The sequence below is a fragment of the Falco cherrug genome, chromosome 3, assembly GCF_023634085.1.
Source record: "Falco cherrug isolate bFalChe1 chromosome 3, bFalChe1.pri, whole genome shotgun sequence".
Lineage (NCBI taxonomy): Eukaryota > Metazoa > Chordata > Aves > Falconiformes > Falconidae > Falco > Falco cherrug.
This window is the reverse complement of record NC_073699.1, coordinates 58916733-58943495: the sequence shown is the minus strand read 5'-3', so window position 1 is coordinate 58943495 and position 26763 is coordinate 58916733. Positions and strand designations below refer to the sequence as shown.

General features: G+C 37.3%; 1 protein-coding gene across 4 annotated transcripts in view; it reads right to left on the bottom strand.

The window, feature by feature from the left end:
- Nucleotides 1–26763, bottom strand: part of SMCHD1 (structural maintenance of chromosomes flexible hinge domain containing 1) — a 91018-nt gene that overhangs the window by 23397 nt on the left and 40858 nt on the right. For all 4 annotated transcript variants that reach the window (XM_055704136.1, XM_055704135.1, XM_014279348.3 and 1 more), the window contains exons 20-32: nucleotides 20763–20907; nucleotides 20372–20468; nucleotides 17195–17267; nucleotides 14785–14924; nucleotides 13580–13714; nucleotides 12492–12719; nucleotides 11647–11795; nucleotides 9650–9738; nucleotides 8415–8533; nucleotides 6993–7160; nucleotides 5591–5716; nucleotides 2153–2232; nucleotides 450–607 (exon numbers count right to left, since the gene is read on the bottom strand). In XM_055704136.1, the coding sequence (XP_055560111.1) occupies nucleotides 450–607; nucleotides 2153–2232; nucleotides 5591–5716; nucleotides 6993–7160; nucleotides 8415–8533; nucleotides 9650–9738; nucleotides 11647–11795; nucleotides 12492–12719; nucleotides 13580–13714; nucleotides 14785–14924; nucleotides 17195–17267; nucleotides 20372–20468; nucleotides 20763–20907 (1707 nt within the window). The remainder of the gene's footprint in view (nucleotides 1–449; nucleotides 608–2152; nucleotides 2233–5590; nucleotides 5717–6992; nucleotides 7161–8414; nucleotides 8534–9649; nucleotides 9739–11646; nucleotides 11796–12491; nucleotides 12720–13579; nucleotides 13715–14784; nucleotides 14925–17194; nucleotides 17268–20371; nucleotides 20469–20762; nucleotides 20908–26763) is intronic.

Below are 26763 nucleotides of genomic sequence, written 5' to 3'. Positions count from 1 at the left end.
TATTTCTGCTCATTTTTTGGTTCTTCCTGGCTCACAGCTAGCCTACAATTTCATAGCTACCTTCTTTTTTACTATTCTGCAGAAAATGAGACAAGGGAAAGCATGCATGAACTAGCTCAGGTCATCATCTGGGAAGATCAAAAACTAAAATACGGTATTCCACTAAGGACAGAGATGAGATTCTGTAGTTTTACCATTTATTGACAGATAAAGCCAATAATTTGGAGCAAATAAATAAGAGGTCTTTTGAAATGCTTTCCAAAGATGATGTACATGAATTGTTTCCCCAAGTGTAACAGAGGTATCTCAGATACGGCTGTTACAAATAACTGAGACAAAACAGACCAAAAAATTTAAGGAAGTATGCCAGGAGAGTCATCAAAATAGCTTTTCATAGGTTTAAAAAGCTCTTGAGTGACTGGTTTCCACCAAAGAATCCTTATACTTACCAGGAAAGGTACCTCCTGCTGGAAAACAAGCATCTTTGTCATATTTAACATTCAAGTGGACAGGTTTCTCAGGATCAGGCAGGACGTTTAATTTGATTATAGGATAATCTAACATGGTCTTGTTGTATGAGGCTTTAAGCTGTAAAAAGTGCTCTCCCCTGAAATATACAGAAATCATAAAAGCCGTTACAAAATATCTCTTCTGAAAAGACAATTTTCAACAGACTTCCAAGTCTGAATCATGTACATGAAAGCATGATACACAACATCTGAAAGTTATCAGTAGGTAAAGGGTAGAAAAAAATGGAAGCATTAATGCAAAGTTAGACAAGAAAAATTGTAAGTTTAAGATGTTAAGATATTAGCTTATTAGATTTAATTCTGCTTTAGTATTTCATTAGCTTGATCACATTTCATTGCCTGTAACACACTAGCAACTACAGCCTTAAGTTCCAGAAGACACTAAGGTGGAAAACAAGCACAGCTAATTAAAAAGCTGTCTGACGAGCATCCTACTTTGACAGTTTCCAAAGAGCGAATCTGCACACAACGCACATCTAGCAAAGTGCTTTGCAAGCATATAATTACTTCACTGCTACAGAATAACTGATTTTCTTTACAGTATTAAACCCTTGAAGTCTAAGTATTTAAACAGGCCTGGGAATACAGTATTTAACTGCACAGAGGCTGTATTCTCCAGCCAGTTCTGATTATGCTATATAGATAGTATGATGTTACCACTGAGCACACCTGTTTCTAACCTCCAGTAAATATATTCTTAACTAATACTCATCATCCTTCTACCAAGATGAAGGCATTACAAAATACACTGAGCACCATCAATAGCATTTAAAACTGATCGTCTTCCAAATGCAAAATACTATTATGGGTCAAATCCTGTAGATTATGAATGCAAAGTTTAAGAACAAGTATTTATTGCTAAGCTTCTAAGCTACCTAAAGCCAACCTAGTCTTGCTAGAAAAGCTCAAGGATCCAAGGAGTGGGACTGTGAACATGAGGAAGATATAGAAATAATGAATTTGAAATGTCAGATGGGACATGGGAGTGTAAGGGGAGCCAGGGTGACTAACATGAAGAAGCAGGAGCCACAGGACACACATCTGCAGGAAATGAGACTTCATTAGTTCTATTGCAAATAAGGAAAATTAAACATACATATATATATATATTTGTATGTGCGTGCGTACATATATATATATGTATGTAAAAATCTTTTGGACACTTTACCTACTCCTTTAAAACAATGTCTAGCATCCAGAAGAAATGGGGTTTCAACACTGCTAAAATGTGTTCCTACTTTGGAAGTACAGTGTCTGGATGCGGTCACTTGAAGGATGTACACTTCAAATATTTTAAGTGGTTTGTGACACCACCTGCACTAGGTACAGGTTGACAATTACAAGCTGTGTTTTACCATGACCAGAAAAAACAGGATTCAGAAAATTAGAGCAGCAGCTTCTCAGAAGACCAAAAGAAGCAGCTATTTCATTTTATCTAGTTAAGCACTTAATTACTTAAAGCTCGCTATCTGGCCTTCCACCGGCATATAAATAATAAATGTTTGACCTTAGGTCTAGATTAATTCTTGGTAGGTACTTTATGAAATGCGCAGCTTAAACGCATCCAGCAAGCGACATTTCTGAATTAATTTTTTTTTCCCCGTATAGTTTTCACTACTTACCTACGTGCATGAATACTAATAACTCCCAGGTTAGCCCTACCATTTTCATCTGTTTTTTGTTGCAGGTTTGAAGGAATAATCTGTCAAAAAAAATATTTTTTATTCTTTCAATGACACAGAAGTAGTATCAAGTCTTAGAATAGAACGTATATCTTATTTGCCTGCATACTGTCTTTCCATTGAGCAATAGCTTCTTTGTACTTTTGCACTCTAAATTAGGGAAAGAGACACTGTTATGAATACAGTATTAGATTTCAGAATTCTCTCTGCCAGTTTTTGAAGACAATCACAAATCTGAAATAGAATATTTTTGTTCATTAATATGTTCAGATATTTTATTAAAGGTATTTCTTTAATCGTTTGAGTATATTTTCAAATTCTAACACCTTCTACAAACTATTTATTCCTTGTTACAGTGTTTCTCCAGTCTGCAGAGATTCCTGCATAGCAAAAATTAAAGAATTATACAACTAGAGTAAAAAACCACATCTGTGTGTCTCTTCCCTTTCGCCACTGTAGTCCCATTACGAAAAAAGTAAGACTGCTAGACAAGCTAGAGAAAAGTGTTATGACAAGTGATGAAGTACAGCATCTTATTTATCAAAAGGTAATAATGATAACTTCTTGTCAGTGTTGTTTTAGGATAACAACCCAAAAGTTTTACAGATCTCCCATTTACCTAGCATATTAATTAGGTCTGATTCCAAGACCTTTGAAGTCAATGGAAATTCTACTATTGACTTAAAGGAAGTCTTACTGAATCCCACTGTTAGAAAATAACTCTCCTTTAACTCACTGGTGTTTTTCAATGTGTGTTTTCTGTGTGCACTCTGTCTTTGCCACACTTAATTTCCTGGCACTTAAGTGAAATCTTACGATTGGCAGTACCATTAAGTCATACTTGCCTTTACACATTAAATGGCAGAGAAGCTATCACTTCACTTTCCTCATCAACCACAACTTTTTGGAACTATAGACTTCAGTGTAGCAGACAGAAAATGCCTATCCTCTCACAGAAACAGGTGTGAATCTTAAAGAATACCAATACGCTCTTAAACAGAAGCTATTTCTTCTGCAAATTTGTGTACATGCTGCCTTAGCCTTACCTAAGAAACATCTCGTCAATGTATCAAAAGAACCTCAGACAGTAGCTTTAAAGTTTGGAGGACAGCAAAGGAAGCCATGGATACATTCTGAATTCTTCTGTAATGAATTCCTCTGTAACGAGGGAAATCAACTTTTTCATTGATGATATAATGCAACAATGTGGTGCAAATGTTTGTCATTATCTGAATAGCGTTTTGAAATAAATTGCTTTCCCTTTGCTGTTTCAGGAGCTAAGTGTCTAGTGTCCACTTAAAACCAATGTTTCTGGAATACTTCAAGTGGGCAATCTTCTTCCAAAAATATTTTCTTTCCTAAATCTCACATAAGTTAAAAGAATGAAACTACTTTAAGAAAAAAAATGTGAAAGTTGATTCATAATGGATCGGCTATGGGGCATGGATTTATTTCACCATGCCACTAGAGAAAAGCAATGGCAAAAAAATGTGGGCTTAATGGTTCAAATGGAAGGCAGCATTGTAAAGATATACTAACAAAATTGCCAGACATTTCATAACATCTTTTGAAGAATATATTCAACTCAACAAAATAAGTCCATATTTGAAATTACTGTACATTGCAGAATGGAAACTTAATTTTTACAGGAACCAGTGCTTTCTGCATTTCAACTATTTATCTGCACACAAAAGTTTAGTGTTTCTGTTCAGCCATACTAATTTAGTTCTAGACCTGTAAGACAGAGAATGGAGTACAGGAAATGCATGCTGCAACTGCAGAATATCAGGCTTAGGAAACTTAAGAGAATGGGATATGAAATACAGACAGACAGATTATCTGAGAACTTCCCTTCCCAGAAGCTTCTCATTTCCTTTGGGAGACTGTGCATACAACCTATTTGAAATGCCAAGGCAAGACAGTTCTCTAAAGAGGTTCTCCAAGATACTCATGAATACTGACGTGACATGTGTTCAGCAAGTATGCAGTGGATTGCTCTGCTAACCTATGAAAGTAACTCTTAGAAACAATACTAGTTTCAGCTCTGGGAGACCACACCGCAATAAACACACTGTAAAAATGATCCACCTTGACTTTCAGAACACTTTCTCCTGGGCACATCCCACTTGGATAAAGAGCATGCAGAATTTCTAAGACATGCTGCTGGTCCTCCCTGGAGGAAGACATAATATCTGAAGAGACACACCATGCCACCACTGCATCTCTTTGATCAGGCAGCACAACCACACAGCGTTACTGTCAAGGCTGTATGATCTCTCAAGAACCACAGAACTGGAAGTCCTAAGAATTGCAGCTGCCACCATAAAGGCAGTAGTTAGGGCAAAAAAACCCCATCCCAAACTATGAGGCAGGCTTCTATGCAAGAGATTCAAGAAAGCCAGAAGAATGTTCAAGATATAAAGAAATTTCCTTAAAAAAAAAAATTCCAACAAAAATAAGTAATAGTAGCATAGTTAAATTGGGGGCAAAGGTGAGGCCGTGGCACAGCTCCTGACAGGTGAGCAAAATGAAGTTCTTGGCTGCTGTGTGTTTGGAGAGAACCGAGGGGCACAAATGCATGGCAAGCGGGAACAAGACCAGCCCTGCATGAAAAAATGTCATGTCCAGAGGTGGATGAATATATCTCGTACGATAATGTACACACTCAATATAACAGTGTCTGCACCAACAGGAATGTTTGACAGTTTGACTTTTTTTTTCCCCAGTAACAAGCACAAAAATTTTAATGAATGGAGTATTCTGTCAAACTCCTTTTCTTCACATAGACCAATACGTAAACCATCTGACACTCATACCTTACTATAGAAAGGCCAGTAACTACTTAAATCAGAGTTAATTTACATCCTCATAATTTTAATTTGGTTTATACTGCCAATGCTTTTCACAGGGATAATCAAGTACAGAGCAAACCTGCTGGCTACCTTTACATACAGAGCTAAGTCACACATTTAGGAACAACAATCAAAGAACCACCAGATAAAAATAATTTCATTGCCAGTTTGGACCATATCATCGTTATTATTATCATCCAGTAAATTACCTCAGATAAAGTGGGGGATGGACTGGGGTGGTATGGCATGAAGAATTTGGAGAAAGGTTCAGAAGAAGATCCAGAATGTGTACTAATTACACTTGGACACTGTACTACAGGAATTTGTTATATTTGTGGTTGTTTGATGAATGAGACCTGAGCAATCTGTCCTGGGAACAGTTTACATTACTTGTTGACACTACTATTATATGAGATTAATTATTCTTTTGTGCCCTTACAATATTTTATTTCAAAAAATGTGAAAATGAGATACAACAACAAAAATTTGTGTTAAACAAAGTTCACGTAGTAAGACCTATGCTTACCTTTAAGTTGTTACTCTTTGTGAGGCTGATTTTGACATTAGGTTCAGGAGATGGATTTCCCCACTGATCACATAGCTGAACAATAATGGGCTTCTGCAATTCTCTACCATTAATCACTGCAACAGGCTGGAAGAGATATAAATGCATTATACTAGTCTGTTCTAGGTATATCAAGACATTCATGGCAGGTCAGGAATCCCCCGCGCAATACTGTCCACCTCTTCCATACTATTTGTCTTCCGTAAAAGCTAGACCATGACAGAACTGTAAAACTCCAGGAAGGTATTTCTAGAGTTTTCCCATCTGCATTCTCTTGTCATTACAAAATGCACTACTTGAATTGAATTGTGTGCGTTACTTGTGTTGATGTAAGTAAAAGGAAGGATGTGCTTATGAAGAGGCTTATCAGTTTCCTTGTTGGAGAAAGAGCAAATGGCCTAGAACTTTAATCTTCTGATATACCCTGACAGCTTTCTAGAGACTGACAATAGTTGATACTCCCCAAGCCTTTTGTTTCACTTTTTCCTTCAGTAACTTCCTTCTCCATTTTCCCAACGTGCCAATCTTTATTCCTGTTCTCCATGCAGAGATCCAATTTTCTTTGACCTGCTTCCACTCCCCTATTTTGCTTTCTACTGCAGCTTCAGCACTATCATTTGAATAGCCTAAGTCAACATTGAAAAATTAAAAAAAAAACCAAACCAGCAAATAAATAGATGGCATCAAAAATCTCCATCATTTTCATTTGATATATGTTTGATATATCAAGTATATATTTGATATATACTTTCTGACTGTAAACACTTGAAACTAAAGTTGATTTAGAACTGCCTTCCTACATCCTAAATATCAGAAAAACCCAGCAACAAATAAAGGAGAAATGAGCTGCCAACTATTACTACCAGTGAAGACAGTATCTTTGGTGAACAGCAGTGAAGATGGGTGTTAGGATCCAGCCCACAGTAAAATTGCTGCACCAAAGAAAAGAAAAATACATCATCTGTAGAAGGGCAAATGGGACAGAATAAACAACGTAAAACATTAAGGAATGCAGTGTTATAAACACACACATATGAGTTAGATTACACCAAAATAAGTTTACTTTTAAAAAACAAATATAGTTAGCTATTGCATGAAAAGTGTGTCACATCTACAGACCCACTTAAAACATGTCTATATAATTGGACAGATGCAAAACACTTAATTTTGCTTGTGTTATGTTGTCAGGTATAGAGTAAAAAAAGTCTCTAGAGCTGTCACATTCTCAGAGATTTTAGAAGTATCAATACTAAGGAACCAGGGTTTTCATCTTAGTATCCTCTGCTCCAAAAAGCTCTGGAAATAGAAGACCTGCTGACTAGTGACCCCATTGCTTCTTTCAAACCAAACCCATTCAACTTACCTTTTCTAACTCTGGCCAATCCACAAGCTGCAATTTAGCAGGGGGTCCTGCAGTTAAATTTACTCTAAGAAAGTCAGAAAATTCTCGCCAAGCGAAGCACAATTCTTTGCTTCCAAGTACACAAGGTTTAAACCGAATACCTTTTACTCTCATTGTCAGAGTACTTTCCTATTGAGAAATAAAAAGATTTTATCAAGAACAAATACATATAATTTATTCGTCTTGATCAATATGGTATTTTAATATTTATGTCCACTAGACACTATTTGCTGTTTTTATTGTGAGACAGTGGACTAATAATTCAACTACAAGTTCTGTATCTTTCGTTAGATTTAAATGGACTTCTTGTGTGAGAAGTGATCAGGAACCTGTTTTTCAATGTATAATAGTTATGTACAACTTAGTTATATCCAACATGTTTGTCCTGGTTTCAGCTGGGACAGAGTTAATTTTCTTAGCAGCTGGTGCAGTGCTGTGTTTTGGATTTGGTGTGAGAACAATGTTGATAGGACACTGATGTTTTTAGTCATTGCTGGGTAATGTTTACAGTAAATCAAGAACCTACTGGAAGCTGGGAGGGGACACAGCCAGGACAGCTGACCCAAGCTAGCCAAAGGGATATTCCAAACCATGGGATGTCATGCAGGGTATATAAACTGGGGGGCTGGCCAATCGCTGCTCGGGGCCTGGCTGGGCATCGGTCAGTGGGTGGTGAGCCATTGTATTGTGCATCACTTGGCTTCTTTCCTCCCTTTCCTTTGGATTTCACTCCTTTCCCCCTTCCCTCCTTTTCATTATAATTGTTAGTGTTATTTTTATTGTTGTTGTTCTTTCATTTTTAAAAAGTTTATTTCAATTATTAAATTGTTCTTATCTCAACCCTTGAGTTTTACATTCCTTTCTGATTCTCCACCCATCTCTCTGGATGAAGGGGGTCTGTGTGAGTGGCTGCATGGCACTTAATTACAGCCAGGGGTTAAACGACGACAATATTTTAAAAGCTATAGAATCCATTTTGTATTAAACTGTGGCAGACAATATCATTAGTCTGTTCTACAAGGTTCTTCAAAAGATCATAAAATCAACTGTACCATCATAAATAAACACAGAAGACTAAAAATAAGTTAGAGGAAAAGATATAGAATGATGGACTAGAAACAAGGCAAACCTGACTCAAGCATGAACTGAACTGGTCCCCGCATTGTATATATGCAGCAGTGACAAGAGTTATAACAGATGCTGCTGTATTCCTTAGAACAGGATCATGTTTTTAATGCTTTAAGTCTCTATCTTCTCACAGCTTACCGATTAGTTTTTAATTTTACTACCTTTCCAGTTTTGGTTCAACTGTGTGTGACAGAATTGAGACAATTACCATACAAAGGCCACAGAGAAATAAACTATATGACATCTTATAAATACCTGCCAAGATATTTTCAAATTTGATTTATCAAGTCCAGGCCCAGAAACTCCAAGGGAATTTACACATGCAGACGTCACTGTCTGAACCTGATTTCCATACTGATCTGTAATCATTACATCTGTTAAAAAAAGGTGATCATTTAAATGATTATTAACATGATCATATCAGCAGCTGCTTAATGACTTTAACATACAGAATATACATGTATACAATATACACACCATATAGAGAAAATTTACCTGAGTATCACTGAATCACAGAATGGCTGAGGTTGGGAGGGACCTCTGGAGGTCACCTTGTACAATCGCCCTGCTCAAGCAGACCCACCTAAAGTCAGCTGCCCAGGACTGTGTCCACACAGCTTTTGAATATCCCAAGAATGGAAACTCCAAGATCTCTGGACAACCTGTGCCAGTGCTCAGTCACCCTCACAGTGAAAAAGTATTTCCTGGCGTTCAGAGGGAAGCTCCTGTGTTTCAGTGTGTGCCCACTGCCTCTAGTCCTGTCACTGAACACCACTGGAAAGAACCTGGCTTTATCTTCTTTACACTCTCTCTTCAGTTATTTATATACATTGATAAGATCCCCCTATCTTGTGGGTATCAAAAGGGGATAAAGTGTCTGTATAGTCATATCACATATTTGTGCTTCCCACTTTTTCTCAATAAAAACTCTTGCTATAAAGTTAAAAGAAAAACAAACCATAAAATTGAAAGCTGTTTTTCAACCTGTTAAGTTTGTCCTGTGTGCTTTTCTTTTGCTCACACACAAACTTTTAATGTCCCAAAATACTGTAAGAATTTTCAATTTCTTACTATGCCACGTAGCAACCGCCTACAGAAACTGAAGAATGAGAAGACTGATCCCTAACATGTCGTCTTCTTAGGTTAAAGTTAACCTTGAAATGTTTCACTTTGAATTCCATGCCTTTGAAATAGTCTGAACGCTGTTATGGCCTGTAAGATTTCAGAATATATGAACTAGAAAAAATTTACAAACAATTTGAACTCGGTGTGATGTTCAGACTAAGGCAAATTTTATCGAGAGTAACTACAGAATTGTAGAATGGCAATTAGAGAAGTCTGATCATCCTTCTATGAATGAGAATATAAACCTGCCTTTTATATTAAAACAGTTGAAGATAATTCACTCTTGATGACATCTGTATACATAAGAGGTTAAGAAACTACAAAGAAAAAGTATCTTACAAAAAATAGAATATGCAAATACTCACCGATTTCACTTTGTAGTTCTTCACCCACCTGCAGTGTGTTTGGTCCTTTCAATTTACATTTGATGTGCTTGGGTTCATCAGGACGTGGTCTAAGTCAGCATATGAAAATTGACTTATAATCATTCTCAAGAAGGTAATCACTTATAATAGCAGGCATGATAAAGCATAGAGCAGTTATCTCTTATTTGTGACTGGAATAATATTTTTTTTTTAATTTGATCCTTGCATATATTTACAGCATCAAGCCTTGTATGCACAAGTTACATAGCTTTCACCCCAACCTTATTCAGAGCGAGTTTATCAGACACTACTTACACAGCAAACCACAGCAACGCTATGAGATTTTACCTTATCTGTAATAACTTGCCAACCAGTATTTTACCAAAGATCAGATCATTAGCCAGATAAAGCAGAATTCAAGTTTTGAGTATTTTGTCTTGAAAAAACCCACCATCCCCAACACCTATAAGTCAAAGTAACATACAATTGCCTAAATACTAGAATACATCTACTACTGTAAAATCAATTATAATACCACATTAATCTTGATATGTACATACTAAGGTATCATAGTGTCTCTTGCTACAAAAATATTTGCTGACTTCTTAAGGACTTGATTACAACTAACATAGCTTAAATTTTTTGGTGATACAGTTTTTCCTTAAAAGCAAAACAAAACCAGAGCACATCACAAAAATTATGGATAAGATGAAGAACTGTAAAAAAAGAAAAATAAGATTTACATTTCCTCTTTTGCTACGACAAAGCAGAAGTCATCAGCCTAAACTATGCCTAACACCTGTCTCTTGAAAATATTTTCTGGGATGCTTTTAAACAATCTCAGCCTTGCCTTCCATTTACTTCATGAAGGTTAACATAAGTTATGTGCTGGCTCCCCAAATATTTGAGAATTATCTGGCATCTGTAAGATCCTTTTGTGTGTTCTAAGCTAAAAATGACATGAGATCTTTAAAAATCCCATTAGATTTAACCTCCAGTTAATTTTCATAACTGCAGTAGTATAATCCCTAAATAGAAGTTCCCTGATCTGAGACTGCTTTTCAAAGACAAGCAAAATTATATTAAAGATATTAAATCAATCAATCCATTTTTCTAATTCTTTTCAAGAAGGGAAGTATCAATTCAGCCTGCTTTTCTGCTCTTCTTAAATTAAAAAAATACTACTTAACTGAAAAATTTTCTGTCTCTGACAGTACTGCATCATGAACAGCATTTTACAATATTTTAAAGAATCTTAATGCTTGGTCATGTGATTATTCTTTTTTTTTTTCCTACTGCAGATCTGTGAAAGGTCTAATTGCTGCAAATCTACCCCTGCATCAGTGTGCTGTGAACCAATTACTTAATTTTAACCTATTTAGAACACATGAAATACATCCAATTCTAAATGACTTTAGTGTATCTTAACAAACTTTACAAAGATACAGTAAGTAGAACTATCTGCCTGGACTCACGAAGAGTGATAAACAGGCAATTTTTAAAGTTCAGTTTACAGCCTGTCACTTTCGATGGACACGAGATGCAGGCATCCAGCATTTGTCTAGATAAATACTATCTTTAGCTTCAAAGTAATAATATCTGTAATGGTAACAATTAATTAATAGTGATATTTTTATTTGGTAACCAGTGAATGGACTCTTCAGTAAAATTAGTTATTCTATAAGCTAATGTTTATTGGAAGTTTTCAAAGATAGCAATAATCTTCGTCAGTGTATGTAGACTACTTACACTACTTACAGAAGTGATTGCAGGGCTGGATAAAAACAGATTGTAATTGACACTTTCACACAGCTAATGTTCTCATCTGTAAACGATTTGCATAAGAAAACCCCTACTCAACCACCCATACCTACGTTCTCCTGTTTGCCAACTGCTTATATTATTTCAGCTTCTGAAGAAAGATTTTTTTACCCCATAGTACAGATCTACAATCCTTTGCCAACAACATAATAAAGAATTATTTCAAATTAACAAACCTGACTGTAAATGCACTCTCCAAAGACACGTGGACATCAAGATAAGTAATTAGACAGTAACGTACATCTTTTACCGATGTTGGTACTTTCACATCAGGTAATAATCCCTGAATCAACTGTTCTCTGTTAATTCTAGGTGTCCAGTTAACCTAAAATTAAAATTTCTCAAATTAATCAAAAGCTAAATTATTAGTGACTAGCTACATAATACATTTGTGGGCATACTCAATATGCTGAATTAACATACAGGCAATAGAAGCTTCCAATGAAAGCCTGGGCATTTTCCAACAGTAACCAATGCTGTCTTCCCAGACACAGAAAACTACTCTAACCCCCCCCCAAGCAAAACATATATTGAGTTTCCCTTGCTTAATCTTGAGTTAGGAAACATCCGATTCTGGAAAACCTCACCAAAAGAAGTGTTACGTCTGGTGAAGCTCTACCTTTGTATTATGTACACAAAGGGATAAGATAGGTAGGCAAATCTTTATGAAGAAACATGCCTATTCAAGGTTCTTGAATGTTGGGAAAACCCTACATCTGACGAATCGTAATTATGTCAGAATTATTTTCTTATGTTTAGGAGAAGCACTGGAAATTACTAACCTGCTTTTCATAATACTACCCTGAAGTGTTATTTAACCTTTAATTAAATGCCTTTATCTCATCAAGGACACAATTTTAATGAAATTATTATTAAAAATTTATTAAGCAGAGTGAAATTCCCATGTTTAATAATACAGTCTTGAGGAATATTATTTCATAGTCTGATGTCTATGGATTTTAGAGACTCAGCATTGTATCTCTCAGCCATATTATGCTGCTGTTTACTCAAAAGTACTTGCCTTGATTTTTTCTGCCACAGCTGGAGTTATATGTATCTCCCTTTCTCCTTCATCATACATCTGAAATATAAGGTTGCGCATGATATCACCAGCAACCCAACTAATTTCGTCCTGATGTTTAATTTGAATAGCTTTTTGTCCGTCCATACTTAAGACCTGCAGTCTTGCAACACGACTGCTAGGAAGAAGTTTAATAATCTTTTCCACTGGTGGCACATCTTTACAACTCTATACATGAGGAGAAAAAAAATAATTAACATATTAAGTATACTTCTATGCATAAATATCACTCCATAATAACCTATGACACTACTCTGGATTAACAGGTGTGACCTGGTGTCCAAACATGAAATCAGCTTGAATTGTGAAAAGTAAATCAAAAGGACATGCAAGAATACTTACAACTTTTAACAGGTATTAGAATTGATGCTATTTAGAAAACATTTTCTGTTCCAAAAGTACTTTGCTATACAATTTACAATATATGTTTTAAGAGTACTCATAAATATCCTTTCATATAGGTCGTCTTGCCATATTAGTATTTGTTTACACATTTTTCAGTACGTTTTCTCCAGCAGCATGGCTCTACAGACTACTCAAGAACCGGGATGTTCAACAACATTTAAAAAATTCAAAATTCCAAGAGCTTTAAGACTGAATTGCTACTCTTGCAAAACTTGATTTTTAACCTCTGAAAAAAATGTATCTCTTCTTCACTTAATTTTTGGGGAACCCATTGCCATACCTATTTGGGCTCTAAGTGTTTATGCAACGAAGGCATTTGTTAGAAGGATCCAGGGAGTAAAAAAGGGAAGAAAAATCCCACAAATAATGCATATTTCTGAAATATGCTAGGGATTTTAGAAATAAAGAGTAAGATGTGAAGAAAAAAATGGAAGAAATACTTTGCTTTTTTATGATTACCCAGAGAGGAAAAAGGGCAGACACTGATTATCAGACTTATGGTAACTAGAACAGTAACTTTTGGAGGTTAAGTTCATTCATAAAAGACTTCAGCACACTAGCAAGACAGTACAATAAACTGTTTTCAATCTTTTGTTCAACCAAACATCCAAATCAATACTTACAGGTATTTCAATACTTGCTTTCAGTATCTGGTCTTTCTTGATATTCTGTACATGTATAACTGTACCAGTTAAAATGTTTGTTCCTGCATTACTGCAGTCCACAGAATACACAGGAAGGTCTGAAGCACCTGAAAACTAAAATGTAAAATTAAACTTCAGGTTTCCTTCACAGAACCAATAGGATTATTCCAGAAATTATTCTTTATATAAGTCCAAATATATATAAGATTATGTACAGATAATTTTGATAGATTTCAGTCTTCCAGAAGCCTGCAAGATCAACACCTATGGGTTTTTTTCCACAGGTTATAAGAGATGTGTGGGAGAACCGAAGAAGTTATAGAAGTAAGAATTAAAATCCACTCAACTATTTTGTATTAATTCATAAACACTAGTCTCTTAGCCTCTCATAAACATAGACACCTATGAAATCTCTTTTGCCACTATGGCAATAAATTAACTTAAGTTGTCAAATAAACCTCCTTTTCATTAATTTTCAAAAAAAACCCACACACCTTAAACAGAATTTAAATATCAAGTTCAGTATGTCATCATACTACTGCAGATCCAGTCTACATGAAGAGTAGGTATGTGCATAAAGTGTAAATGGAATGCAGACTATTTTGCAGTGGGAAAAGCATTTTTTTATTTGTTTACCTGGTCTTGCTGGAAGACTGATTTCAGTAGAATTGGAAAAGTAATTTTCTTGACTTAAAAAAAAGCACCCTAGGTCCAAAAGGGTAAAAGTTTTTTTTACTTCTACAAGCCACAGTAACACCTGCATTCCCTTCTGAACTTAGGTAAATACTTATGATTAAGTCTTATCTGATATTATTTTTAGGCAATAGGCTTGCATTTTCATCTTAAAAAAAAAAAAAAAATCAAAAGCAAGCTGTATGAAGGTTTTTTTTTCCTGAACAGATGTCAGCATTGTATGTCACAAATCTGACCTAAAATACCTTAAAATTGTAGCTATATATGCTCACATAATTTTCTTTTCTATTTCTAAGGCCAGGTTCCTCTGATTCTGAAACTTACTGAATGACTCATAAAGCAAGAGTTAGTTATGTCTACCAAGCTATAGAAACTTCAAAAGCATTATTAAAGGTAATAAATTCTATCTAGATGCCAAAATAGGCTCTTTTGCCAGCCCTTTAAAAAGCAAGTATCAAAATTCTTGCGAGACATAATGAAATGCAGTTTACCTTACAATGAACTATCAGCTTGGGCTGTGCTGTTATATTCCCTGATTCATCCAGTACTTCAACCTGAAAGGGGAAGGCTGTACCATTTTCAATCTTTAGAATCTCAGAATCTGGTTTTACTTTCAATTGACAAGGAGGACCTGTTAAAATGCAGGATTGCAGAACAGTGGTTATATTTTAGATAACTTGTGAGACACTGAATTTCAGTTTTTGCTATCTCAAAAAGTTTTTAAAGCCAAGCTACCAAGATTTCTGGTAACAAACCATTTAGACTAATCCAAGTGCATTGCTTTATGCAGAGAATTTCTAGACACTTCCTGGCTTTCAATACATACTGCCTGCCAATCTTCTGAATTAATTCAGCAAGAGACAGTTAGACAAACATGATGAACTTCAGCACATACAAGGTGTAAACACGTAACACAGTGCTATTTACATAGTATACAGATCCATTCATCAAAAAGAAACTTGGGTGCTTTCTCCTGACCGGTTAAAACCAAATATATTAATGTTGAGACACCTGATCAATCGATGGGCAGCAGTTTAATTACCAAAGCCACCACAGCTACAACTTACATGGAAAGGAAACGAAAAGAAAATGTTGTTGGCATTATTTGGATAGTAAAGTGAACCTATTCAAGTAAGTCTACCCCTTGAACATGTAACTAACCACCTTAAAAATAGAGAAAGAAGTAACAGATTACTATTAAAGGAAGAGTTCTGAAGGAACAAAGAAGCCCATTTTTCAGAAACATCCTTTATGCATCATTCATTAAAACTTCCATTTCAAACTCACTGGCTGAAGAACAGGAAAAGACTGAAATAGCTTTCATTCACTCCTTCCTTAAAAAACAGCTTTAAGAGCCAAGGATAAGTCTAATGAGAAGAAAGAGGTAGCAAAGCATCTCTACATTGCCAAAAGCGAAAGATTCTAATGAAGGATGAAGTTGCCTCCAGCCCAAGGTAAATACTAAGCAATATAAAAAGTCAGATCATTCCACTCCATTTTACACATGAAGCTGTAGCTCCTCAAGAGATAAAGAATAATGGAATAAACTGTGCATTGCTGCTCTTACAAAGCTTGAAGTACACAATTTGTCTGCAAAATGCATGGGAAAGCCTGTAATTTGTAATCTGGGAGACCAAAAATCAGCCTTCAAACTATACCTTATATCCGAAATCCAGAAAAACTCAGGTAATGAAGTAATATGATACCTGTTATCCCTCATAAGGGAATCCTTGGAACCAAGGCATCCACAAGACATAAAAACCTGGTAAGGGCAGTAGACTTGCATGGGTCAGGGCAATCCCAAGCACAAATACAAACTGGGCAGAGAATGGATTGAGAGCAGCCCTGAGGAGAAGGACCTGGGGGTGTTGGCTGACAAGAAGCTCAATATGAACCATGTGTTTGCAGCCCAGAAAGCCAATCTTATCCTGGGCTGCATCAAAAGAAGCATGACCCGCAGGTCGAGGGAGGTCATTATCTCTCTCTGCCCTGCTCTTGTGAGACACCACCAGGAGTACAGCGTTCAGCTCTGGGTCCTTCAACATACTGACATGGACCTGTTGGAGCAGGTCCAGCAGAAGAGCCACGAGGATGATCAGAGAGCTGAAGCACCTCTCCTATGAAGTCAGGCTGAAAGAGCTGGGGCTGTTCAGCCTGGAGGAAGACTCCAGGGTACCTAAAGGGGGCCTACAAGAAAGCTGGAGAGGGACATTTTATAAGGGCATGCAGTGATAGCACAAGGGGTAATGGCTTTAAACCAGAAGAGGGTAGATTTAGGTTAGATATGAGGAAGAAATTCTTCACTATGAGGGAGCGAGGCACTGGAACAAGTTACCCAGAGAAGTTGTGGATGCCTCACCCCTGGAACCGCTCAAGGCCAGGCTGGATGGGGCTTTGAGAAATCTGGTCTAGTGGAAGGTGTCCCTGCCTATGGCAGCAGGGCTGGAACTAGATGATCTTTAAGGTCCCTTCCAACCCAAACCAATCTACAATCCTTAAGTCATTCACAAGATGTTCTCTACAGGAAGAACAGGTCAACAGAGATTACTACAGGTTAATGGGCTCAATTCTGAACAAAAATGAGAAGAAATTCATTCATTCAGTGGTCAAGGTTAGAAAAAGATCTCCAATAATTAAAACAAAGTGAAAATCAGTCTCAAGTAAGCAGATAAATTCCAGTTGCTAGAATGACAGACAAGACTGGGCTGTGAGTTTGATTTTATTCCCGCTAGGAAAGACATGCCCTTAGCTTTATTTAGCTTCACTCACTACCTGGGTGAGCTACAATATCCTTTTTTATGCCTCACTAAATGTTTTATCTTCTTGGGAGAAGAAGCATTTCATTAGTAGTGTCAGAATAATTGTCAACAGAAATTCACTAAATATTTTAAGGATGCTTACCAGGCTGCAATCTTATTTTAAAGATTTGTGTGTCTTCTTTCAAACCAGGAAGAGTAACCTTCAGGTTAAAGTTCTAATGAAAAGAATATTTAAAATATTAACCTTAAACAAAACAGATCATAAATCATCTCACATTGTCTGTCAATTCAAATACATTTAAATTTCAGAAGTCTGTCCAAATTTTATCATACTGCTACATAAATCAAGATTATTTTTTTTCCTGTACTAAGATCTGTCTTTTTCATATTATTCCCAGAGATGTTCAATCCAGGATTTGCATGTTAAACTACACTGTTCTGAAACCATTAAAAGCAGCTATCATAACTAGTGGGTTTTAGAGAAAGGGTCTGCAAGTTCTGTGTTCATTATTCCTTAGCCAATTGCCTGAAGCAAGGCACCACAATTACTATCCATGTCACCTTTGAAATAAGGCCATAGGAAAAACAACTGCATCATTAAAACCAATTTTCACATTAAAATCAAGAGAATGAAGCAGTCTAATCCATGAGCTTAAAAGCTCCAATTGTAAAAGACTAGTTGCATTGCAGATATGAGAATTTCATATTTTATATATTTGAGAATATTTCATTGCAATTCATGAATTGTCATTTGTATGTGTTCAGAAACGCTGCCTCTGGAAAGGTTCAGTTCTGTAATCCTGGTTTATGCCCTTCCCATGCCTCACAGGGTATATGCAGCATTAACACCTTGTAGATTGGATGAAAACAATCAGGCAATTGTTTTGGCTTGCTGGGTAAGAGAAGCAGAAAGTACCATGAGGCCTGGGCAGGTGCATCACAACTGCAGCCACATCAAATAAACTCGCCAACTGATGGTTGGCCACACAAACGCATGAAAACTCTCCAGCTCCAACCAATCAGCCAACCATGCTGGTCTGCCTGCCAGCCAAGGAGCACAGATCAGCTGGAGTTTGATTAAAACAAACAGGTGAATCACAAGAAAAGGGGAAGGCAAAATACACTAAAGGTACATGTTGGGGGACTTGGGAAAAATAAGGTAGGGAATAAAAACATATGAAACCAGTATAGCTGACAGCTGACATTTAATGTCAACAAGTCAAATTCTTCAGTAATTCATTCAGTCAAGCTTTGTATTCAGTACTAGACACTCCTCCTATGCTCCCCTTCATTTAGTTTCAACCCCTTTACTGCAATAGTCAATTTTACTTATTGCCTTCTTAATACTGCACTATCTTCTGCCTCTAATTAATCAGTTTACATCTTTAACTTCACTCCTTTTAATCTTAACATCTGTGTCATCTAGGTAAGTTCCTTCCCCTTATCCTTCATGACCCCTGTTATCTACTTTCCTTTGGCATTCAAGTCTGGTTCTATGTATATTTTAGTACTTTAAAATGTAAAGAATAAAAAGATACTATTTTCCTTTTTTAAACTCTCTTCTTCACCCTTCTCCTGACTATTAAAAATCCTACAAGGCAGCAGTCCGCTTGATATTGCTTACACACCAGACTTAAAATTTTCTCTTTGATTCCACCCACAATCAAAACATACTTATCTGTCTTGACTGGTTTGGGTGGAATTAAATCAATGACTACAGAAGTAAATGAAGTCTGCTTTCTTTTTCTTCTCCATCAGTGTTTCCTTCATTGACGACTGTGATATTTTTTATTTCTTATCTCAAGTTTCTTGTCTCCATTTGACATGATTACTCCTTCAACATTTTCTCCTTAACTCTTCTGTCAGGAAAACATTAATTTTTCCCATGCTCTCAATTCCTCTTTTTGTTCTCTCATTCTCTTTCTCCTTCTAAATTCTCTCCAGAATCCTTATTACTAGCTGTCGCTCTGAGATACTTTAGCTGTTCTACTACAATTTCAAAATCAACTTTTAAGGTGCTGAAAATTTCTGTATTCTTCTTTGCTTCTCATTTTAAAGCACTGAAAATTACACTGTATTTATGATTTAAAATTATCTGCTGTTTTTACTCTGTTGTCCCACCACCCTGCTTTTTGTCATTATTTTTCATTACCATCTTAAACAGTCCTTTTTTCATATAAATTAGAACCACTACTTTCAGTGCCAGCTCCTGAACAGTCTCTGAAATTTTACACAATTAAGCAACATGAGAAAATAACACCTCTTCTTTTTCATTATTATATTATGGTATTATTTCTGTATGGCAAGCTCCTTAAATGAGTCTTGGTCTTAGCCCTCACCACATTTATGTCTTACTACAGCCTGGCGCTTTTACTCCTACATACCTCTCCCATGACCCACCTCTATCTTCTGTCATTATTCTTGTTCTTCACCTTAAAGGCTGAGCTTTGCCTACAAAACTTACTACATTGAACACCCTCCAGTTTTCAATAAACAGATATATGCTCCCTCTTCTCTTTACACACCTTTCCACCAGCAGCATTATTTGCTTTTTCCTAAACAACAATATCAACAGTGTAATAAGGTACATTCAGCTACCTCAGTTCCTAGCTTTGTCTTTACTACGCTAGACATCAAATCTAAATGAAAGGATTAAGACCTGGTTAAAATACGTGTAAATATACCATATACATGATTTTAAAATTATTTTTTAGGACTATTTTATCATGTAACATGGTTTTGGTTTTACAGTAAATTAGAAGCTTCAGTAGGTGCTGAGAATCCATCAGTAACAGGTTGCACTTGGATGACATATTTGCTACAGAAGTGAAAACAGCATTCTGGAAACATCTAGACAAGTTTAAGCAGTTACCACGCATATTAACTATTACTACTTATTATCTCAAATACAAGAATGAAATACTTTAGTGCTCCCTATGCTATTTCAGCATGAAAGTCACCAGGATGATTTGGCTTAAACCAATTTGAGCACCAGTTTAAACTAAAACTGGCTGATTTAGCATGCTGGGTACACTACCACACACCCATGTGTTGCTCAGCTCCTTAACTCCAGTCCCCTCAGCTAACAGAGTGCAGCTGTGGGAAAGACGAATTGCTCCAGGTAGAGCTGCAAGAGATCAGTTGAAAATATCCCAAGAACTACCTGTAGTCATTAGCATAGACCAAACTTCGATAACACTATGTGACAACTCATTTTACACAAAAATCATTTGTTCTGTGGTTTGGTGGTGGTTTTTTTTTTTTTTTTTTTTTTTTTTTTTCCAAATATGCTACTTCAAGTTTAAATTCATAAGCCTACCTTGCCCTGGCAACTATTTACACAGCCTTTAGCAGTAACACCTTTAATGATGCACTTTGCTCCTGTAGTTACTTCTTCATACTGCAATGTCAATCCACTAGGAAAATATATAGAAAACAAAACAGAATCAATTTAAAAATAAACACATATACATTATTTTAAAAAAAATTTATTTTAAAAATAATAACACACACACCCCAAATTACCTTGTTTTAATATACAAGATAATTTCAGATACTCTTATGGAAATAAAAGCAACAATGTCAGTTCATTTATGTGAAATGTATCCAGTATATCACTCAAACAAACTCCAAAGAATTAATGTCACATGAGGAAAGGACAAAAAAAACCCAACGAAAAACCAAAAAAACAAATGAGATGGTTGAATTACCTAGCTTCAAGAATTGGTTTAATATCAGTTGTCAACTGTGTTGCATGACCAAATTCATCCTGCAGTTCCAAAGGAATATTAAAAGGTACTCCAACTCGAAAAGGAAGCTCCAAAAGACCCACTGAAAATTTCTCTGGTTTGCCCTCTAAGAGAAAAGAATAACACATTTTCAGAAGGAATTACATGTGTTTACTGGCTTTTTCTTAATTAAGGCTGCAATTGAATCATGTTGTTTTCAGTCTCAAAGTAAATAGGCTGTCCAGAATATTGTTGTAATCAAATTCATGGTTAAGTGACTGACCCTGCTTTTTTAACTTACACTAATACAAACCCAATAGTTGAAACATAACAGCAGTAGACTATGGTATAAGAAACATAACAGGACAGCTAAAACTTCCAGAGTAGTTAGAGCATCAATACAGCATCTGAAAGTGGATAAATTCCCTGTGGACAGCTTTTCTTAAACATTTAATTGCTTTAATTCTGTTAAAATAAGATCATTCTCGCAACAAAACATCTTTATTCTATAACTATTCCAAATTTGAGAGACAAAGATGAGTAATGATAGCATTTGAAGAAGAAACATGAGTGCATCCTTCCTGTGAAATCTGGTCCCATTAGACTGCCTCCTCCTTGAAAAATGAGACCACAGTGGTACAAACGGGAGCTTGTAAATCAAGAGTAATGTTCTCAAACTGTCTTGACCAAGTGGCCTTTGAAAAAAGAAGCAATACAGTGTTATGCTAAATGGTGGCTAAATATCCTAGCAAATAGTTTTGGACTCAAATTAACAGGTACTTTCACTACCTACAGGTAGTTATCATTATCAGGGAGTTTCTTTTGCACAAGGTATGTAAAAATCATGGGGGGTGGCGGTGGGGGGGGTGGGGGGGAGAGAAGGAAGGTATTACTTGTATTGGCCAAAATTTTGTTGTTGTTGTAACCAATACATAAAGACTTTAACCTTACAGTGTTTAAAATTTTATTTACAAGTGAACAATAAAATTATAAAATGATTTCACAAAATAACAGTAAAAGAACTTCTGCACTGTCAAAGTGAGTAACTACCAAAACAACACATCTAAATGAAACCCACAACACTTAAAAGATTGACTTGGGAAGTTCAGTTTTAACTGGCATTTATGATGATTTTTTTAGCTTACCAATAACTGTAAACACTGAGCAACAACCTGCTGTTAGAGAAATAAAATAATTTGTTTCTCAGACAAAAAAAGCTGTTGATCTCAGTTCAGATTTTAATCATTCTTTTCTGGATTTTTAGTATCTCTATACATAAAAGGTCTCACAAATGTTAATATTTTGAGATATCGAGTGTGAGGATTTATGGCTGCCTCTGAGACAAAACAAAACACTGCAAAAATAAAGACTTGAAATATTCACTTTTCAAGACTGAAGATATTAAAAATGGCAAATTATCTTCTGACTAGATAAAAGAAAAAGCAGCAACAGATAGCAAAAGTTGTTTTTGGTACCACTGTGTTAAAAGTACCAAACTATTAGTTCATTAGATTTTTAGAGTATATATTCCGTTCCAAGGAGAACTGTTAATTTCAATTGTTATAGCCAAAGGAACCTTTAACTGAAGGCTGCCATGCTGCGGAAAATACAGTACTATTGAAAAATAATTTTAAAAATACAGAATGTAACTTTGCAACTCTTAAGATTGTCTTTTTGCTTTGATAAAAAGACTAAAGAAGCAGCAACACAAGGTTCATTTATGTATTAATTCAGAGAAAGATTTTATTTTTTTTCCTTTTCTTGGAACTTCACAGAAGTATCTTCAAACTTCCATGCCAGGTTTTCAGACATATGTTTAAATAATTACTCTTCTCAAGTAATGCCAAACACTTTTTCTGTGTTATCACACAAGAATACCTCTTTCTGTTCTGCCAATAGTACTTTTGCAGAAGCTTTTAGAAGAATATGCTACAAAGAACTCCTTTCTGCCTAAAGGGTTTGAATGCAAAGCCTCTAGTTTTGTGGAAAAAATAGGAGGCTTCTGAAAGCATTTACTTTTGTCTTCTTCTTCTGGACATTTTAGCTCTACCTTCTGAACTTGTGACAAAAATATCCATTTTAATATTAAATGCAAAGGAGCTAAGTATTTTTGCCTTCCCCCCAACACTCCCTGCCCCATCCTCCTTATAGATAAAGCTCAGAGAATGGCTGAGGTTGGAAGAGTTCTCTGGGGGTCATCTTATCCAATGCCCCTGGCTCAAGCAAGGCCATCTACAGCCAGTTGCCCAGGACCATGTCCAGATGTTTTTTGAATATCCTCAACAATGGATACTCTGCAGCCTCTTGGGCAACCTGTGCCAGTGCTCAGTCACCCTCACAGTGAAAAAATATTCCCTGGTGTCTGGAGGGAACCTCTTGTGTTTCAGTGTGTGCCCACTGCCTCTAGTCTTCGCACTGGGCAGCACTGAAAAGCACCTGGCCATATCTTCTTCACACTCTCTCTTCAGTTATTTACAGATCTCTTCGAATCTTCTCTTCTCCGAGTGGAGCAGCTCCAGCTCTCCGAGCCCTTCTTCACATAAGAGATCATAGAATGGTTTGGGTTGGAAGAGACCTTAAAGGTCATCTAGTTCTAACCCCCCTGCCATGGGCACAGACACCTTCCACTAGACCACGTTGCTCAAAGCCCCATCCAGCCTTGGCCTTGAACATTAATGGGGATAATGAAACACTAACCAGGGATGAGGTATCCACAACTTCTCTGGATAACCTGTTCCAATGCCTCACCACCCTCCAGCCCCTTCATCATCTTTGTAGCCCTTTACTGGACTCTCTCCAGTATGTCCATATTTCCGCGTTGTAATGTAATGTGCTCACGACTGGACACAGTACTCCAGCTGTGGCCTCACCAGTGCTGAGTACACCACCTCCCTCTAACCTGCTGACAACTCTCCTCCTAATGCAGCCTAAAATGCTGCTGTTCTTTGCAGCAAGGGCACACAGCTGGCCCTTGCCCACCAGGAGGACCCCCAAGTCCTTTTCTGCAAAACTGGTCTCAAGCCTGTCAGGTGCCAGCCTGTACTGGTGCATGGGGTTGTTCTTCCCCAGGTACAGAACTTTGTACTTCCTCTTGTTGAACTTCCTGTCTGCATTTCTCCAGCCCACTGAGGTCCCTCTGGATAGCAGCACAGCTCTCTGGTCTCCAATCAGCCACTCTTCTCAGTTTTGTGTGATCAGCAAACTTGACCTCCAGCTAGACTTCGTGCCGCTGATCACCACTCTCTGAGCCAAGCCTTCTGCCAGTTGTCAGCCCACCTCACTGTCCGCTCATCCAGCCCATACTTCATCATCTTGTCTATGAGGATCTTCCAGGAGACAGTGCTAAAAGCCTTACTGAAGTTTAGGTAGACAACATCTACTGCTCACACCTCGTCTACCAAGCTAGTCATTTCATCATAGAAGGTGAATCCATGCTAACTACTTCTGATAATGACCTTGTCCTTCATGTGCCTAGAAATGGTTTCCAGGATTAGTTGCTCCACCACCCTGCCAGGGATCAAGATGAAGCTCACTGGCCTGTAGTCCCTTAGGCCCTCCTTGCCCTTTTTGAAGATAGAAGGGATATTCTTTCCTCCAGTCATTCAGGCAGTTCTTACAATTGCCATGATTATTCCATTACTGAGAGTGGCCTCACAATGAATCAGCCAGCTTTCTCTGCCTCTCCCCACCCAGATCCTCTTCCACCAAGGGTATATCTTCCTTGCTCCAGACCTTCCATTGGCCTCTGAGGCCTGGGATTCCTGAAGTTCTGCTCTGCTAGTAAATATTTAGGCAAAGAAAGTGTTCGGTATCTTGGCCTTTTCCACATCCTGTGTCCCCTGCCTCATTCAACAGTGGGCCCACGTTTACCCCAGTCATCCTTTTATCACCTCCGTATTTATAAAAAAGCTCATCTTGTTTCTGACATCCCTTGCCAGGGATTCCAGTTTCAATTCCAATTAGACACTGGCTTTCCTAACCTCATCCCTGCATGCTTGTATAGCATCCTTGTATTCCTCCCAGCTCATCTGTTTCCACTTTCTATACACTTATTTTTTGTGTTGAGTTTTGCCAGGAGCTCCTTGTTCATCCATACAGGCCTCCTGGCATTTTTGCCTGGCTTCCTACTCATTGGGATAGACTAGAATTGAGCTTGAAGAAGGTGGTCTGTGAATATTAACCAGTTTTCTTGGTCCCCTATTTCGATCCAGGGCCTTATCCCATGGAACTCCACCAAGCAGATCTTTGAGGAGGCCAAAGTCTTCTCTCCTGAAGTCCGGGGTTGTGAGCTTCCTTTTTTCAAGACTGCCTTGAAACCACATGCCGAAAAAGCCCCTCTTTGTTTGCAAGTATGAGGTCCAGCAGAGCACCTGTCCTTGTTGGTTCCTCTCTCACCCGAGTCAGGAAATTGTCATTGATGCACTCCAGGAATCTCCCAGATTGCTTATGCCCTGCTGTGCTGTCCCTCCAGCAGATATCGGGGTGGCTGAAGTCCCCCCCAAAGACCAGGGTCTGCAAATATCATACTGCTTCTGGGTGGCTGTAGAAGGTCTCATCCATTTGTGCTTCCTGATCAGGTGGCCTATAGGAGACACCCCACGACAGTGTCATCCGTAGCGGTTTGCTCTTTAATATTTACTCATAAGCTCTCAGTTGGTTCATCATACAATCCCCAGGCAGAGCTCCATGTATTCCAGCTGTTCTCTTAAACAAAGGGCAACTTCACCTTCTTGTCTTCTTGGTCTGTCTTTCCTGTATCCATTGCAACATTCCAGTTACGTAAGCCATTCTACCACATCTCCATGACTCTAGGAAGATCAAAGCCCCATTGTCTTTAACTCATCATGTTTATTCTCCATGCTGCATGCACAAGAGAGGCACCAAAGCATTCTGATTTCCCAGAAAGGGTTTTGGTGATTTCTCCATAATGGTGCCTTGCATACATGCAAACGCTGCAGGTGAGCCCACTTCAGCACCACTTTGATTTTGTGATTTTTCTGTCACATCACTTCAGGCTCTTTGCTAGTCTGTCATGTCTATCACTCCCTCACAGGGCTGCTGGTAACACTCTTCCTCCCCCATCATTCCTAGTTTAATTGCAGCTTGGGTTTTTGCCACTGCAGAACAAGGCAAAGGCACAGCATGGCAAAAGGGTTGAACAAAACTTCCTTTTGAACTGGAGACTGACAGCCAGAGACTAAGAGAAGATCTATTTTTTTTAATATGTGTAGGACACATATTTCCATTCTTATGTACAAGCACACTTACATAAAAGGGTGAGTCCTGCTGATAAGAAACTGGAGGATGTATAATCTGTAATTAGCGTATATTTTAAATTAATTTAGTGAATAAATAACTACAGATTTTAAGACGAATTATGATTACAGAATCAGAAGTAGAGATTTTTTTTAAAAATCCTATGAAATCTCATTTACAGATAACATATTACTCCTTTATAATTTACAAACAAATCGTGGTTCATACTTCTGTACAGAAAGAGCAACTTCAAGCTAGTCTACAGATTTATTCTTTTCATAAATATACGCCTATTTTCCCTGGAAATGAAGTATATTCCAAAAAAAAACCAACCCACTTCTAGAATCATTTAGGTTGAAAAGAAGCCTTATGACCATTGAATCCAGCTGCTAACCTAACACTGCCAAGTCCATCGCTAAACCACGTCCCTAAGCACCGCATCTACAAGTCTTTTAAACATCTTCAGGGATAGTGACTCTGCCACCTCCCTGGGCAGCCTGTTCCAATGCTTCACCATCCTTTCAGTGAAGAAATTTTTCCTAGTATCCAATCTAAACCTCCCCTGGCACAACTCGAGGCCGTTTCATCTTGCCCTATCACTTCTTACTTAGAAGAAGACACCAACACCCTCCTTGTTACAGCCTCCTTTCAGGTAGTTGTAGAGAGCAATAGGTCTCCCCTGCATCTCTTCTCCAGGGTAAACAACCCCAGTTCCCTCAGCCACTCC